The sequence below is a fragment of the Malurus melanocephalus genome, unplaced genomic scaffold (genome assembly GCF_030028575.1).
Source record: "Malurus melanocephalus ecotype Western Australia unplaced genomic scaffold, MMel_1.1 scaffold_419, whole genome shotgun sequence".
In the NCBI taxonomy this organism is placed as follows: Eukaryota; Metazoa; Chordata; class Aves; order Passeriformes; family Maluridae; genus Malurus; species Malurus melanocephalus.
Window position 1 is genome coordinate 341171 of NW_026623651.1, and position 14644 is coordinate 355814.

The 14644-nt window shown below is 48.5% G+C and overlaps 1 protein-coding gene across 1 annotated transcript in view; it reads left to right on the top strand.

Moving 5' to 3' along the window:
* The first annotated feature begins 10315 nt into the window (after window positions 1–10315).
* The window catches only part of NMNAT2 (nicotinamide nucleotide adenylyltransferase 2), a 23346-nt gene continuing 19017 nt past the window's right edge, over window positions 10316–14644 (top strand). The window contains exon 1 of the mRNA XM_057379737.1: window positions 10316–10459. Coding sequence (XP_057235720.1) covers window positions 10375–10459 — 85 coding nt within the window. The 5' untranslated portion in view covers window positions 10316–10374. The remainder of the gene's footprint in view (window positions 10460–14644) is intronic.

The following is a 14644-nucleotide window of genomic DNA, read 5'->3' on the forward strand; positions in this document are numbered from 1 at the left end:
CTCTCTGGTCTCTGTTCCAGTGCTTGGTCACTGCACAGGAAAGAAATTCTTCCTTACGTTCAGGTGGAACTTCCTGCACATTGGTTCCTGCCTGTGGCCTCTTGTCCCATTGCTGGGCCCCAGGGAGCAGAGCCTGGTCCTTGCTCTGAGCCCTCCCTGCAGACAGGGACAGACAGGGACGAGGTCCCCTCTCAGCTGGGTCTCCTCTCGAGGCTGAACAGGCCCAGCTCCCTYMRACYTCCCTTGGTGAGAGAGRTKSTCCAGGCCCTTCCTCATTTCCGCAGCCTCCGCAGGAGACCTGCTCCAGGAGCTCCACATCTCTCTGGTCCTGGGGAGCCCAGACCTGGACACAGCATCCCTGATGTGCCTCACTAGGGCTGAGGAGAGGGATAGGATCACCTCCCTGACTGCTGGGAATGCTCTTCGTGATGCACCTCAGGATTGTGTTGGCCTCCTTGACCACAAGGACACACTGCTGGCTCAGTCCCTCAGTGCAAAAGTGGCAGTGACCTTATTCTTTTGTGACAGGAAGAGTTTCAGCAGGAACAATGCATGTAGGCTTGGATTTCCCACATAGTATCATAGAATTGTCAGTGTTGGAAGAGACCTTTAAGGTCATCAAGTCCAGTTGCTGAAACACAAACCAAATGAATGGAAAATCGGAAAGAAATAAAGRAAACTTATTTTTATTAGGGTCATTATCACTCACCCACTATTATTCTTCATAATTTACAAGCTGAAGTTAACATTGGAAAGAGAGGGGTCAAAAATATGCCAGTAAGGATTAAATAAATGMATAGGAAGCATACCCATTTTGCAATTATAGAATAGAATCATGACGGTTGGAAGAAACCTTTAGGACCATCRAATCCAACTGTCAGCCCTGCACTACCATGGTAACCCCTAAAGCACTRAATATGTCACCCAGTACCACATCCACATGGCTCTGGAACACCCTCAGAGATGGTGCCTCCACCACCTCCCTGGGCAAGAGAGGAAGGTAAGAGTGAGTCGCAAACCAGAACCTCCTGCTTGCCGCCTGCTTGCCACACTGGGGTTTCCAGGGTTTGGCAGCTCTGGTGTCCAATACCAAGGGTCAGTCCAAAGTGTCCCAAAAGGACCTACCTCAGATTCCYTCTGTTACCCAAAGCCCCTGGCAGCACCCACTGCCTGGGAGGCAGCAGGGTCARGCACCAGGTGGGTTCTGTACCTGGGATGTGCCCATGGCACCRGAGTTGGCACATRAAATCCCAGACTGGTTTGAGTTGTCCCAMTGTCCCAATGACATTGAAGATCATCTCATTCTAACCCCCCTGCCATGGGCAGGGACACCTTCCACTGTCCCAGGGTGCTCCAAGCCCCARTGTCCAGCCTGKCCTTGGACACTTCCAGGGATCCAGGGGCAGCCACAGCTTCTCWGKGCACCCTGTGCCAGGGCCTGCCCACCCTCACAGGGAACAGTTTCTCCCAGTATRYCATCTCTCCCTGCCCKCTGTGACTCTGAAGCCTTTCCCCCTTGTCCTGTCACTCCATCCCTTGTAAATAGTCTCTCTCCATCTTATCTGTAGTCTCCCCTCAGGCACTGGGGAGAAATGAGGTAGAGGACAATTTGGGATCAGATGAGCACAAGGTGCCTGGCTAATGCAAGTTGTATCATTTGAGTCTGCAAGTGACCCCGAGGACAAAACAAAAGATGACATTTCAAAATAAATCCCCCACATTTTTTCAGGTTGAAACAAGAAGGTGTTTAAGGAAATTATTTTCAGGGTCCCCCGTGTTCCAACAGGAGTCTTGCAAGGCTGTAGAATGGTTTTCCTGGTTTCAATGCCAGCAGGGCTGAGCAGTGAGCCGTGGCCAAGCCTCCATGGAATCCTGAGCAGCCCCTCAGGCGGCACTGCAGCGAGATCCAGGGCTCAGCTCCATCCCTCCAGGCTCTTGGCTGCAGAGCAGGAGTAAACTGGCTCAACACTGGGCAAACTGGGGCTGTTCCTGTCTGCCCAGAGCCTGTCCTGTGCTGAAACAGGTTGAGTTTGTACTCTGCKATTGTATCTCCTGGATCAACGCACAAATGCAGCTCTCAGAAGCTGCATCTCTCAGRGCTCGTTGTCCAGGACTCTCCCCAGACCCTTCACATTGTCTGTGTGATTGGGAGCCTTATCTCCCTGCTCCTGAMCCAGCATGCTCAAGGCACCCTGCACCTGATTGTGGCCTTCCAGTACTTGAAGGGGTCAACGAGAARGATGGAGAGGGGCTTTGAACAAGGGGCTGGARTGACAGGAGAAGAGCAAATGGCTTCAAACTGCTACAGGTCATCTGGTTCTAACTCCCGTGCCAGGGAYAGGGACACTTTCCACTGTCCCAAATTGCTCCAAGCCCCATCCAACCTGGCTTTGGACACTTCCAGGAATGAGGCAGCCACAACATCTCTGGGCACCCTGTGCCAGNTCCACTGTCCCAAATTGCTCCAAGCCCCATCCAACCTGGCTTTGGACACTTCCAGGAATGAGGCAGCCACAACATCTCTGGGCACCCTGTGCCAGTGACCCACCATCCTCACAGGGAAGAATTTCTTCCCRATATCYCATCTAACCCTGGCTCTATCAGTGTGAATGAGGGCATTCTGCCTTGTCCTGGGCACTCTAGGCCCCTGTCCAAAGTCCCTCTCCATGTTCCCTCTCAGTTCCCTTCAGGTACTGGAAGGACAAAATTATGTCACCCCAAAGGGTTCTCCTCTCCAGGTGAATAATCCCAATTCCCAYATCCTTTCTTGATAAGCACAGTTTTCATCCAAGAGGCCACAAAGTGCTTGCGTCAGGCACAAACAAGGAGCRGCAACATAAACTCAGCGACTTTCTCATTTAGTCTCGTCTGAGTCCAAGCCACTTCCAGAACCACCCCAAAAGACCAGAGAGGTTTACATGGGGCACAACAGGCTTCTGAGTCTTGGGCAGTAGGGAACAGGCAGCCCTGGGTATTTTCAAGACAATCTGATGGATGTCATTGCCAGTGTTMTTTAATCTGCTTAATGCCAATATAAATTGCCAAGCAGAGCCACACCGAAGGGCAGCTGCATGAGGAAGTCTGTGGCCCATCAGGACAGCCTGCCCAGTCACAAAGTCTCCCTTCACCTTTTCTCACTCTTCTTTAATATCTTCSAGACAAAGAAGCAAAGGATATCACAACCTTTGCAGGCTTCCTTGTTTTCAGGGCTTTTCCTCTGAATTGTGGAGTCTTYTGCTTCCTTCTGAGTTTCTGCACTGTTGGAATAGATCTGTCCATTAGGACAGTGTGTACRTGAGTTTCTCCCTCTCACCTTCTCTTCTTGACTCTTAGAAGGCTCTTCCACAATTCCAGATTTGTCTTCCGTTTGTTCCACATAACATTTTTGAGGGATTGACATTGCTGCTGTTTGCTCTTCTCTGTTTCTTATGAAWTTCTACTCCAAACCTTTTGTTACACACAGCAAGAGGGAAATTTCCTTCTGTTTAAGGGGGACCCCCAAGTCAATCTTCTTTTAGTTTTGTTCTAAGAGATTTGTGATAAAGGAAGTAGATTTCTCACAGAGGTAAACTTGTATTGTCTACTTTGCTATTTATAAGTCAATAACTGCAGCCTACTGTTTTATTGATATGACAACATTGGAAAGATCTGGTCCTCAGAGAACGAAGGTAGAAGAAGGATACACCAGAGCCACTGTAAGCCCAGTAAGTAACATCAGCCTGCAGCCAAAATGCCCAGGAGTGAAGCTGCTCTGCTCTCCAGAGGGAAAGTCTCACAATCTCAAATGTGAATCCACTTTACATCCTTTGACTCACTCTGTCACCACGAGGGGGGGGGGGGGAGCACAACATTTCACAGACTTGGCTGTGTTATCCTCAAAGCACTGATTTAGCAGCTCTAAGAGGAAAGCAGGGACCATCCCCACTTAACAGATAGTCAGGGGAGCAGAAGAGATTTCCTCAAGGTCATTTAAGACAACAATGGAGCCTGCTTCCATCTTCCCTCATTAACACTAACATCTTTAATTGTTCAGGGATTTCCTGCAGAGGCTCACTGAGTCCAAGGTCTCCCCTTTGTGTATTTTGTCCCTCTTTTCATGCACAGATGTGGCACTGGACAGYCCTGTCTCTGGGCCAAACTTTGGCTTTTATGTCTTTGAGACATCACATTCTCCTGCTGCTCAGGATGAAAACCTGGGATCAAGGAAAGATGAGTGTATGGCACAAMTGAATGATGAAACACCAGATTATTTGCAGGTTTGGTGATTAGTTCAATCTAAATGTTGTGAATGTGGGAAATTAGCACTTGACAGCAATTCAAGAACTTGAAGGCAGAAACAAAGCATGAAGATACCTAAACAATCTTAATTTTGTCCTCTGTTCTTCCTGATCAGTAATTAGGTTATCATGAGTAAAATATATTTGCTGTCATCTCAGATTATCCTGCTTAGATTTCTGATTGTTAGTGACAAAAGCCTCATATTACTCTAATTATAAACTCATTTCCCCAAATATAGCCTGTATGCAAAACTTGAGGAATTTTGACTATGTGGTTTGTCAAGCCTTCGTTATTCCCTTGCAAATATCCCCCAGAACAAAGAGAAAATTATAAAATAGACTTAATTTCTTAGATCCTTATAATTCCTTTCGATCCTTATAATTCATAAAGTATCACACCCCATCCCAGGAACTCAGCTCTGATCCCTCCTGTGAGGACTGTTCCCAGCTGTAACCTCAGAAACAGTGACATTGAAAGGGTTGCCAAGCTAATTGCATCTGTGGCCAGTGTTAAGCTGCTGAATGGGGCAAGAGAGAAATCTGCTTCGAGGCTGACCTTCTCCCAGGAGACTTCCTCAAAAATCTCTGTTCCCAGAAACACTGTRCAGCTTTGGGATCAGTTCACAGAAGCCACAACACCAGGGTGTTAGGTCCTCAACCTTGACAGATCTCCAGAAACRTTACCCCATGACACCCTTTGGCATCTTCTTCCAGTGCATGATGAACCAAACCCTGAGAAAAGCTACCCAGTCTGCTCATAAATTTTCAGACCTTGGTTATAAGTTATGTCTTTTGCTGGCTGCTCCTCAGCCTTGCTTACTCCTTCCTTGTTTGAACATCTGCTCCTACCATTGTTGGAAAACAGACCAGATTAAAAAAAAAATATATATCACTTTAGCCAGGGTTTTTGTTTGTCTTTGCCCCAGGAAAAGGAATTTTAAGTTTCTTTCCAGGGCGTTGTTCCACCAGTTGAGGTCTGATGAACTTCACTTCTCAACGCACTGGGAGTAGCACAAGAGATAAAGACCAGCCTTTAATGAAAATCAGCTCCAAATCTCCTCCCTGGCATGGCTGGAGATACCTGGGCTGGGAAAAGAGACATRAGAMKGAGGACCTAATTAGCATCAGAGGTGGAGAAATCTGGACATTTCTTAGGTAGGAACCCAAGTACTAAGAACTACGCAACTYGGGACCGATGAACATTGAACCAATGGATTTCTATAGWTTTTGACTGTATAAAGCTTGGGGAAAATGTGGTAAAATTAGTATGTCATGGAATGATTTTCTCTGCACACCTGGGCTATATATGGATCAAGTTATTTCTGTTACACATCCTGGCCRGAGCAGCATCCTGGCCAGAAATAAAGTAATGCCTTGATGCTGTAGCACTTAAACATTGTTGGAAGGTTTTTGTTTCCCCCACAGTTTCAGTGGCACAATGGGTCAACAAAAAGGGAAGATTTCTCCCTTTGGGCCAGGCTGTCCCATCCCATGTGGCCTCAGATCTGGTTGCTGTGTGTTTGGCAGCTCCTTCCACCTCACCAGGCTCCCACCATAGCAGCTACCCCTGAGTACTTCTACTTACTGTTCTGTGCTCTTGTTCCATGATCAGCTGGCTCAGCTTGGCCTGTCCAGCCTACCCCAATCTGCCAGTTCAGTCAGGCTTCCTTATATTAGCAAACCTTTTCCCTCCCATGGGCTGGGTTTGCAAGTCTGCATTTTGGCTAGATACAAACAGCTTATATCTCAAAAAGGGGTGTGAATTAAAAACCTGCTTTTRTGGGAACCAGGGGTTTTATTCCAACTGGGTCAGCAAGTGAGCAAATCCCTTATTCAAGATATTTTGCTCTTYAATYCTCAAGGAAAGACCTTTTCTATTARAGTGCATTGTTGCATTACAAAAATTTCTTAGTTATGAGGCTGGYATGTGGGGAGCAGAACTGAATTGACTTCCTAACCCTGGTCAGAAAAGGCTCCAAAATGTGCCAGGACAGGTTCACAAATTATTTAAGTCCCTGTAACTGCCCTTTTCTCTGACAGATTTAGATTCTTTTGAAGAGTTTGCAGACTGTCAATTTAAAAGCCTTAAGCTGGAAGGTTTCCCTTCTTCCTCCTGACCCCAAAAGGAGAGACTAGGTGAGAGGCAGTGCCGGGAGAATGGAGGGGTCCCCATCCCTCACCCCAGTGAACACAGCCGTGATCTGCCTGCCCTCTGCTGYATGGCCCCTTGCTCTCAGGGCCTGGCTGTGCAGACAGTGAGGAGCTGGACAAATCCATGTACAGAAATATCCTTAGTATGGACCACAGACCATGTTTCAGGTGTGCTTAACAGGTCTCAAGTCCCACAGGCAACGATTTTGCAGTGCTGGCTCAAGCTACCCATGTAGGCAGGTCCCTGTATTTCTCTGAGCTGTTTTCTTTCTCAGAGAATAAACCCCAGCTACTCGTGCTTCTGCCCTGTCTGTGTGCTGCTGTAGCAGCTCTGCAGATGGCAGATGGCTGCTTGTCACCGTGGGCTGGGTTGGACACCAAATGGCCWGGGGGTCTCGGGGTGTTCCTGCGCTGCACAGCATTCACAGCGAGGGCTGGCTGGCGACGTCGGGCTCCTGCGGCTGGGGATGCTCTTTCCAGCCGTGGCACATCTGCACTCACGTGTTTGGGGAAAGCAGCAAGAAAAAGAAAATACAGGCTGGATTGGAAAACACTGAGGGAAAAAAAAAATGCGAAATAACCACTGTACAGCCTTGCAGGCGTCGCTCCCACACCAAAACSCGCTGCCGCTCCCCAGCCGGCAGCGTTGCTAAGTGACAGCTGATTTACTACATCACTCACCAGCCGGCAGGCAGCAGGAAAGCCAGGCAAGAGCTACAGCAGGGCTGCCCAGAKCTCATCCTCACCACGGCCAGGCAGTACGCAGCCCATGTCTGGACAGGTGACCTTTACCTTTCACTGGTGCTCATGGTCAAACCCCAGAGTGAAATGAAGCAGGCAGAGAGATTCAGCTGCATGGCAGGAACTGTCAGGACCAGCAGGATGTGTTTGGGATCACCAGACAATGGGAGATCTCAGCCACAGTCAGTTTTGTCCATTTGTACCTTCTGCAACAGCAGCGCTTAATGCTCCTACAGCAGCAGGTGGTACAAGCTACAGAAGGGAAAACGTGCTCCTCTGCAAAATTATCAGGGAATGGAGTWAGGATTAACAAAATATTGAACTGTTTCACCTCAACTTCAGCCTCTTCTGTACAGAAGGAATCAGTGAAGAATCTTCTCATAAAGGGCATCCCCCATATTCCCCAAGGGAAGGGGGTAGGACCCATCTTCGGTGGTAGCTCCTATCCTTCGGCACAGGAGAGCAACACCCTTTTCCCTGMTGACAACACCTGTGGTTTTAAAAGCAGAGTTATACCAAGAACTGCAGAGACACTTCTTTTCCTAAGGCTGTGAGTCTCTCCCTTTTAGGGTAAGCTCGGAGGAGCAGCACAGGAAAAAGCCCAACACAACCCCAAAATCGAATCCCGTTGAATCATCATATGTCCATGCAGAGCTAGTAAGAGGGTAGAGCACTATACCCTTACTGACTTGAAGTTTTTTGTTCATTTATTTGTCACCCTTTCCCTACGTGGCCAATGAAAGGGATGGATGCTTCTCCCACAGCCTTTCTTGCAGCTCAGCCCAGCAAGCAAAGGTGRCACGGATGCTTTTAGGAGACCTCATCCCCTCAGCAATCAAGCCCCTCTTGCAGCAGTTCTGCCACATCTGTGCCACCTGCCAGCCCATTGTTGTGGGCCTGGAGACTAACACTGAGAGCTGTAACACTTACACTAACACTCTAAGAACCCAATAATTTTGTGTTTGCAGCAGCAAGCTCCCCACCTGGTCTTCTGCTGGTGAGAAAACAAGATTCTTTGAGGGATTTTTGCCTGTAGACAGACATTTACASCTTTAACAACATTTGTTTTCTCCTACCTGAGAGTATTCCCCTAGTATTTTTGTTTTTATTTCTTTTCCTAACTACGAGAGTGTCTGGCCAATGCATGTAAACTGCTTCCTTCTTTCCACACTGCATGTGCTGTATGTGTGGAGTTTCTAATGGCTTATTTAAATTTTGGCATCTCTGCCTGCTTCCTTATTTATCCCTGAACTGCAAAGCCAATTCAAATGGGGCTGTCAGCTCTCAAACTCTCCCTGGAAGTGCCCAAGGCCAGGTTGCATGGGGCTTGGAGCAACCTGGCCTAAAGAAAAGTGTCCCTGTCCATGACACAGACTTGGAATGAGATGATCTTTCAGGTCTCTTCCAATCCAAAGCATTTGATGATTCTATGATTCTATGAAACACCRGCAGATTTTGAGCCAGCTTGATGCCAAAAAGGATCACCCTGTTAATATAATATATCTCACATCTCCCTGGGTRTCAGGATAAAGTCAAAGCGGAGAAACAGGGAGCAAGGAACAGAGCACACCAGCTGTCTCAGCATCTCTCTCCCTCAACATCAGCCTAGCCTGAATTAAAAACCAGGATAGAAACAGAACTCCGAAGGTTCTACCATACCCCTGTGCAGTGAGAGAGAACACCCCTTGCCATCAGTGTGTGCTCCTGAGGCTGAGTGCAGCCAGGGCCTTCACAACAAAGATTTAAAGGTTCCCTGAACAAACAGACTCAGCACCATCTTGGGTTTGTTCCCTAGTGGTCTCACTCCTTCATAGCACTCAAAGAGTGGGCTGACAAGTGCCCCAGCACCTGGCTGAGCTAGAAGGGAAAATGTTTCCAAGCAAAAGATTGGGAATAATCAATCTTAGCAGGACAGAGAGAAAAACAGCCTACTGTTGTGGGTAGGGCTGAAAGGCAGCACCATGAGAAGAGAGAAATGAGTGTCTGGGGGGGTCCTCTGAAGGACAGAGGAAGAAGACAGATGAAGGTAGAAAGGGAGACCTGTTGGTGGAAAATAACTCACTGCTGAGAGGAAAATCTACATGTAGAAGCCAGAGATAAGGCCAGGACAGCCTTGGGGAAGGGGCTGAAGGCAGCAGCCTGAAGCTCTTTCCATGACTGTGAGCAGAGAGGGCTCTGCTGGCCTTTTTTTCTGGGCAAGGAGCTTCTTCAGTGGAGAACAGCAATCCTGTAGTCCTAAAAATGGAAATTAAGAGAATTCATCAGTTGGGTAGTCTGGTACTGGTTTACCTTGCCATAAAGACCGGTTTTCAGTGAATGCACAGCACCTATTTGATGTCGGCCTCTTTCAGGCAGTGAAATGGATGTGCTGGGTGAAGCTGAAGCCCTCCAAGTTATTTTCTCCATAGAACMCCAGAAAAGGGTGTTGCAGCAATGCTGTGCTGGGGCTGGGAGGGTGCCAGGTGCAGCTGCAGGTGCCAGGCTGGGATCAGCAGAGCAGGACAGGGGAGCACACGTGTAGCTGCTCATGAGAGCTGAATTATGCAGATCACAGATTCAGTTCAGTTGGGAAAGGGCTCTGAGGGCATCAAGTCCAATCTGTAACTGATCACTGCTTTGTCAACTGCATCATRGCATTCAGTGCCACATCCAGTCTTTTTTTAAACACCTCCAGGGAYGGTGACTCTACCGCCTCTCTGGGCAGCCCCTTCCTAAGGCCGTGTCTCCTGGTCCTCTCACTAGTTGCCTGGCAGCAAAGACTGCCCCCCGCACCAGGCTACATCCTCCTTTCAGGGAGTTGAAGGGCGTTACAAGGCCATCCTTCAGCCTCCTCATGTGCAGGCTGAACCTCCTGTTACATGTCCTCGGTCCTGGGGCTGCAGCGTGTCCCTGCCGCACCTCTGTGCGTGCGTGTGTAGGGAGGATGCGGATGTGTGTCCATCTGTGTGTGTGCACASGGCTCATCCGTGCCGGGCCGTGTGCCCTTCTCGGTGCCCGTGGGGTGTGCCCATGAGTGTACATGCACACACGCGTGTGCAGGATCCCGCGGGGGGCGCGCCCCGGGCTGTGCCGGCGAKGGGCGGCCCCGGCCCCGCTCCCGCAGCCGCGGCGCCGCCCCCACTCCCGCCCGGCACCGCTCCATCCCTCCTCCCTCCCGCAGCCGCACCGAGCCACAGACCGCGGCGGGGCCGGGCAGGGCCGCACCATGACCGAGACCACCAAGACCCATGTTATCCTGCTGGCCTGCGGCAGCTTCAACCCCATCACCAAGGGCCACATCCAGATGTTCGGTTAGTGCCCGCGGCGGCGGGGCGGGCCGGGGGGAAGGGGGCCGGGGGCTGCACCCCGGGGTGGGGATGGGGGCATCTGGGGGGTCGGGGCGCGTTCGGGGGCGCAGCCTCGCTCCCGGGGTTCGCGGCCGGGCCGGGCGCTGTCCGCGGATGGCAGTGCTGATGGCGCCGCGGGCGGGGACCGCCCGAGCCTCCCGATCCCGTCCCCCACCCCTGGCGGCTTCCCCCAGTCCCTTGGGGATGTCCCCCTCGGATGAGGGGGTTCTTCGCTCTGCACTCACCGGGCCGGGTCCCCGCAGCCCCCGCCGTCGGTCCTGGCGCTGTTCGTCCCCTGCCGCTCGGCCCTCGGGTCCGCGAGCCTGCAGCCGCTGCAGCACTTCCATCTCCTCTGACCAGGGAGGAGATAGAGCCAGGCAGACACAGCCAGCTGCAAAAGTCAACAAAAATACAGGCACTTAACGGAGSTATTGGAGTAGCCAAGTTTAGATTGAGACTAGGTCAGAGGAACGGGAAATGTATGTATGAGATGATGGAYATTACCGAGCATCCGTGTGATGAGACAGATGATGGGTATGCTGGAATCACTGCTACAACCTGCTCAGGCAACACAAGAAGGAGGGAGGGGGGAAGGGAGGAGGGAGGGAGAAAGGGCAGTCTCCATCAAAGGCAGTCTGATATGCCATAAATACCGATGGTTTGGGTAAAACTCAAAATGCTCGGAGATCCCTATGCAAACAGCGACTCACTGGGCTGGGGAGGAGTCCTGGGAGGGTGAAGTATCCACTGCAGACCACTGAAAAAATGGGATTAGAAAGATCAGCTCCTCTGATATCCCTTCTTGGAGTGCAAAGACAGCATTCATCTTTTATCTCTGATAGGAGATTTAAGGCTGGGGAGCAGATACAGKGGGTCTTGCGCTACCCGTGGAGAACTGTCCCTGGGGTTTCTAAAAGCTGTCTATAAGTTTCTACGTATATAAAATACATAAAAATAATTGAAATCAGCCTGGGGTATTTCTGCATCAGACCTTGCTTTTGTTGGGCAGCAGGCTGGAAAATGATGGCTTTCTAGATACAAATGATCCCATTCCATTTCATAAGTGCCAGCAAAATGTAGTCCGAGGCAACAATATACTTGAAATTAAAAAAAAAAAAAAATCCTATTCCCTATGCTAAAATAAATTGCCAGTGAGGATCAAGAGGAACTATTTAAAAATAAAGACAATAATTAAATTAAATKACAGGGACTTGGTTGATGGAAGCAACCAAGATTTCTGTAATTCACATGTAGTCCTATTTTGATTGAGTAATACAGTGCGGCCCATATTCAGAGGACTAACAACAAGTAACAAGATATATTTTAGAAAATAACAATCAGTGAGATATTAGTATGCAGTGTGTGTTCTTATAGACTCGCAATGAGATTTTTTCTTTTTTGCTCAGTACCATTCAGAATCTTTATCAAAGATGTGAAAGAAAATATCTAATCCCTGACGGTAAAAAGTGGCCATGACCCCAAAGTGGGCAGAATAGCAATGCATGTGAGCAATGAGTTGCTTGTGCTGCCTGGCTCGGGTTGTTTGATAAAAAGGGCTGTTCAAATAGCCAAGTCAAATGCAAAGTCATATGTCCAGCTAGGAGGAATGCACTTCAAACAGAAACAACAGGCAAATGTCTTCTGCCAAACAGCCAGGGACTGAGGGGAGATTGTGCACTGAATGCAAACTCTGTGTGGTGCTGTAAATAATGCAGAAAACGCCATCCTTGTCAATATGAGCTGGGCAATATCAAGAGAAGAAGAAAGGTTGTGTTATTTTCATGTACAGCATTAGCAAAACCCTTCTCTGAGGAGCAGTGACAAGAATTACATTAGCTCTGGAGGCCAGGCTTTGTGGCAGGAGACTAGGGAGTCTTGGTCTAGATCCATCCTTAAAGATGTCAAAGGGCAACTTGATCTGCTTGGGGAAGGGATATGCGATATGTGATGGAAGTGGGAAACTTTATTCAGTGGAGTGGTGCCAAGGTGCCAAGAGTGGATCCCGCCCCACTTTGAACTACAAATGCATTGTGTGGGTCTGAGTGAAGGTAATCAAGCAGGAGGAGGGAGTACCTGGGTACCTGAATGATTCTCTGTCACATGAAGGCTGTAAATGAGCACTCAGACATCTTTCAGGAAGACATGTTTTAGTTCAAATACGGTGRCTTAATGTGGAGATTTTCTATGCGTGCATCCTGTAGAGCTCTGGAATACAATACATGAGATACCTGACAGGGACAAATGAGGCTTCCATGAGGAAAGGACACAGAGTTTAGCTTCTAAATCCCTGGTCATTTTTGTTTGAGGAACGCTACCCCCAAATCTAAAAGAATTATGCTGTGAAGCTGTAGGAATCGCAGCCAAAATCCGTGTTACTCTTGCAACTCTGCACTATAGAGTCCAACCAAAACAGTGCTCTATCCTGTGAATGTTGCATTTCAAACAGCTGAATTTGTGCAAAAATATTGTCTTCATCATTCAGACAAATATTTGGGCTTTGAGAGCCTAATAGGAGGATTTTTTGCTTAACATAGAGAGAATTTATCTCATTAACACATGGCACTAATTAAGCCAAAAAGAAGTACAATATTTGCATGGGTATGTCACTGTAGACACGCCATTGTATGCCAGCCATCATTTTTCTCAGTGTAGATTTTACCATGTTTTATTCAGACCAAAAACCAACCTTCTCCCTCAGGATTTTTGCCTGAATAGGAGATGAGCTAATTATATGGAAGTCTCTTCTAGTGGGGGAAAGGTTTGCATTGGGTTATTCTTTCAATCAGTCCTATGAATTTGAGACTCATCATTATCCTTGGGATTCCAGAAAGCTGGTATTCTTCTTACAACCCCAAATCTGCATCTGCATCCCACCTCTGACCCTTGTGAGGAGCTGAACATATTGAACAGAGCTCCCTCCTTCCTCTGCCAACTGCAATTCTRGATCACTGGGGCTCCCCAAATGAGGCTGAATCATGTCTGTGTTTACAAAATGAATATCATACATGTAAATTAATACTTTGCATAAGATATATAACATAGAACAAAAAAGTAGGTGAGACGCAGTGATGTACAGCCATCCCTACTGAGGGGTTGAGACAAACACCCCCACAGTCCTGAAAACACTCTGAGTTATTTGTGGTATCAGCTGTGCTTTGAGAAGTGTTCTGAGTCATAAATTCTGATTGTGTTTTCTAGCTTTATGTGGCTATGAGAAGAGGTTTAGGATGTTACTGTGGCGGAGAGGAAAGATGGAAGGATAGAKAGGGCTGAGGTTGTTTCTGAAGCTTGATACAAACACTGGTGGCCTTTAACCCAAAATGAATCTCCTAAAGAGGYATGGAGAAGAAAAAGCAAAGCCTGTGAAAAAAAAGTCTAATAATTGCAGAAAAATAAGATTCAGAACAAAGTCCTGCATTAAAGCCACACGAAACCCCTGCCATTTCTGAGCCAGGGAGCCCACCTGCTCACCTGGGCCAGCACAAACCAAACTCAGGGGAACTCTGAGCATAGGCTGCTGTTCAACCCTCCTGCCCTGCAGCCAGCTCCGGAGAGGAAACTCCAAAATGGCCCCACACCAGCTTTGGATCTCGGCCTAAAGCACCAGGGACACACCGAGTGGCACACACACCCAGCGGCAGGATCTGCTGCCTGAAGGACATCTCCATCTTGGCCTCCTCCGTTTGCCTTGTGCTTCCTTCCTGTGCAAGTGATGCCACCCAAAGGACAAAAGCCAAGGCACCAATGTCAAAAGCAAAACGTAATCCATGCAGCTCCGCTAGCACATCAGAGCCCATGCTGGCACCCTGCCAGACAACGAGCTTGTGCTTGCTTGGGCAATTAAATTGCTGCCCCATGCGGCCCCAGCTCAGGGAGCCTGAATACAACTCTGCCCAGAGCTTGAAAACCAGAAGACAGCTCTGCAGAACAAGGTAGAAAGCAAATTTTTYCATCAAAAAAATAGAGTTAATTTTGAAGACGGTCTTGTGTAAAATACTGGGATTAAAGGCATCATCAAACAAGGTCAGAGACTTCAGGTTCTCTGTCATGGTGTTTCAGGATTGGAGAGGGASCCAAGAAAATAGCTGGATTTGGAAGGAAGATGCTGAGATTAGCTTCTTTAGAAGTTCTCCAGTGAAAAGGGCTAGT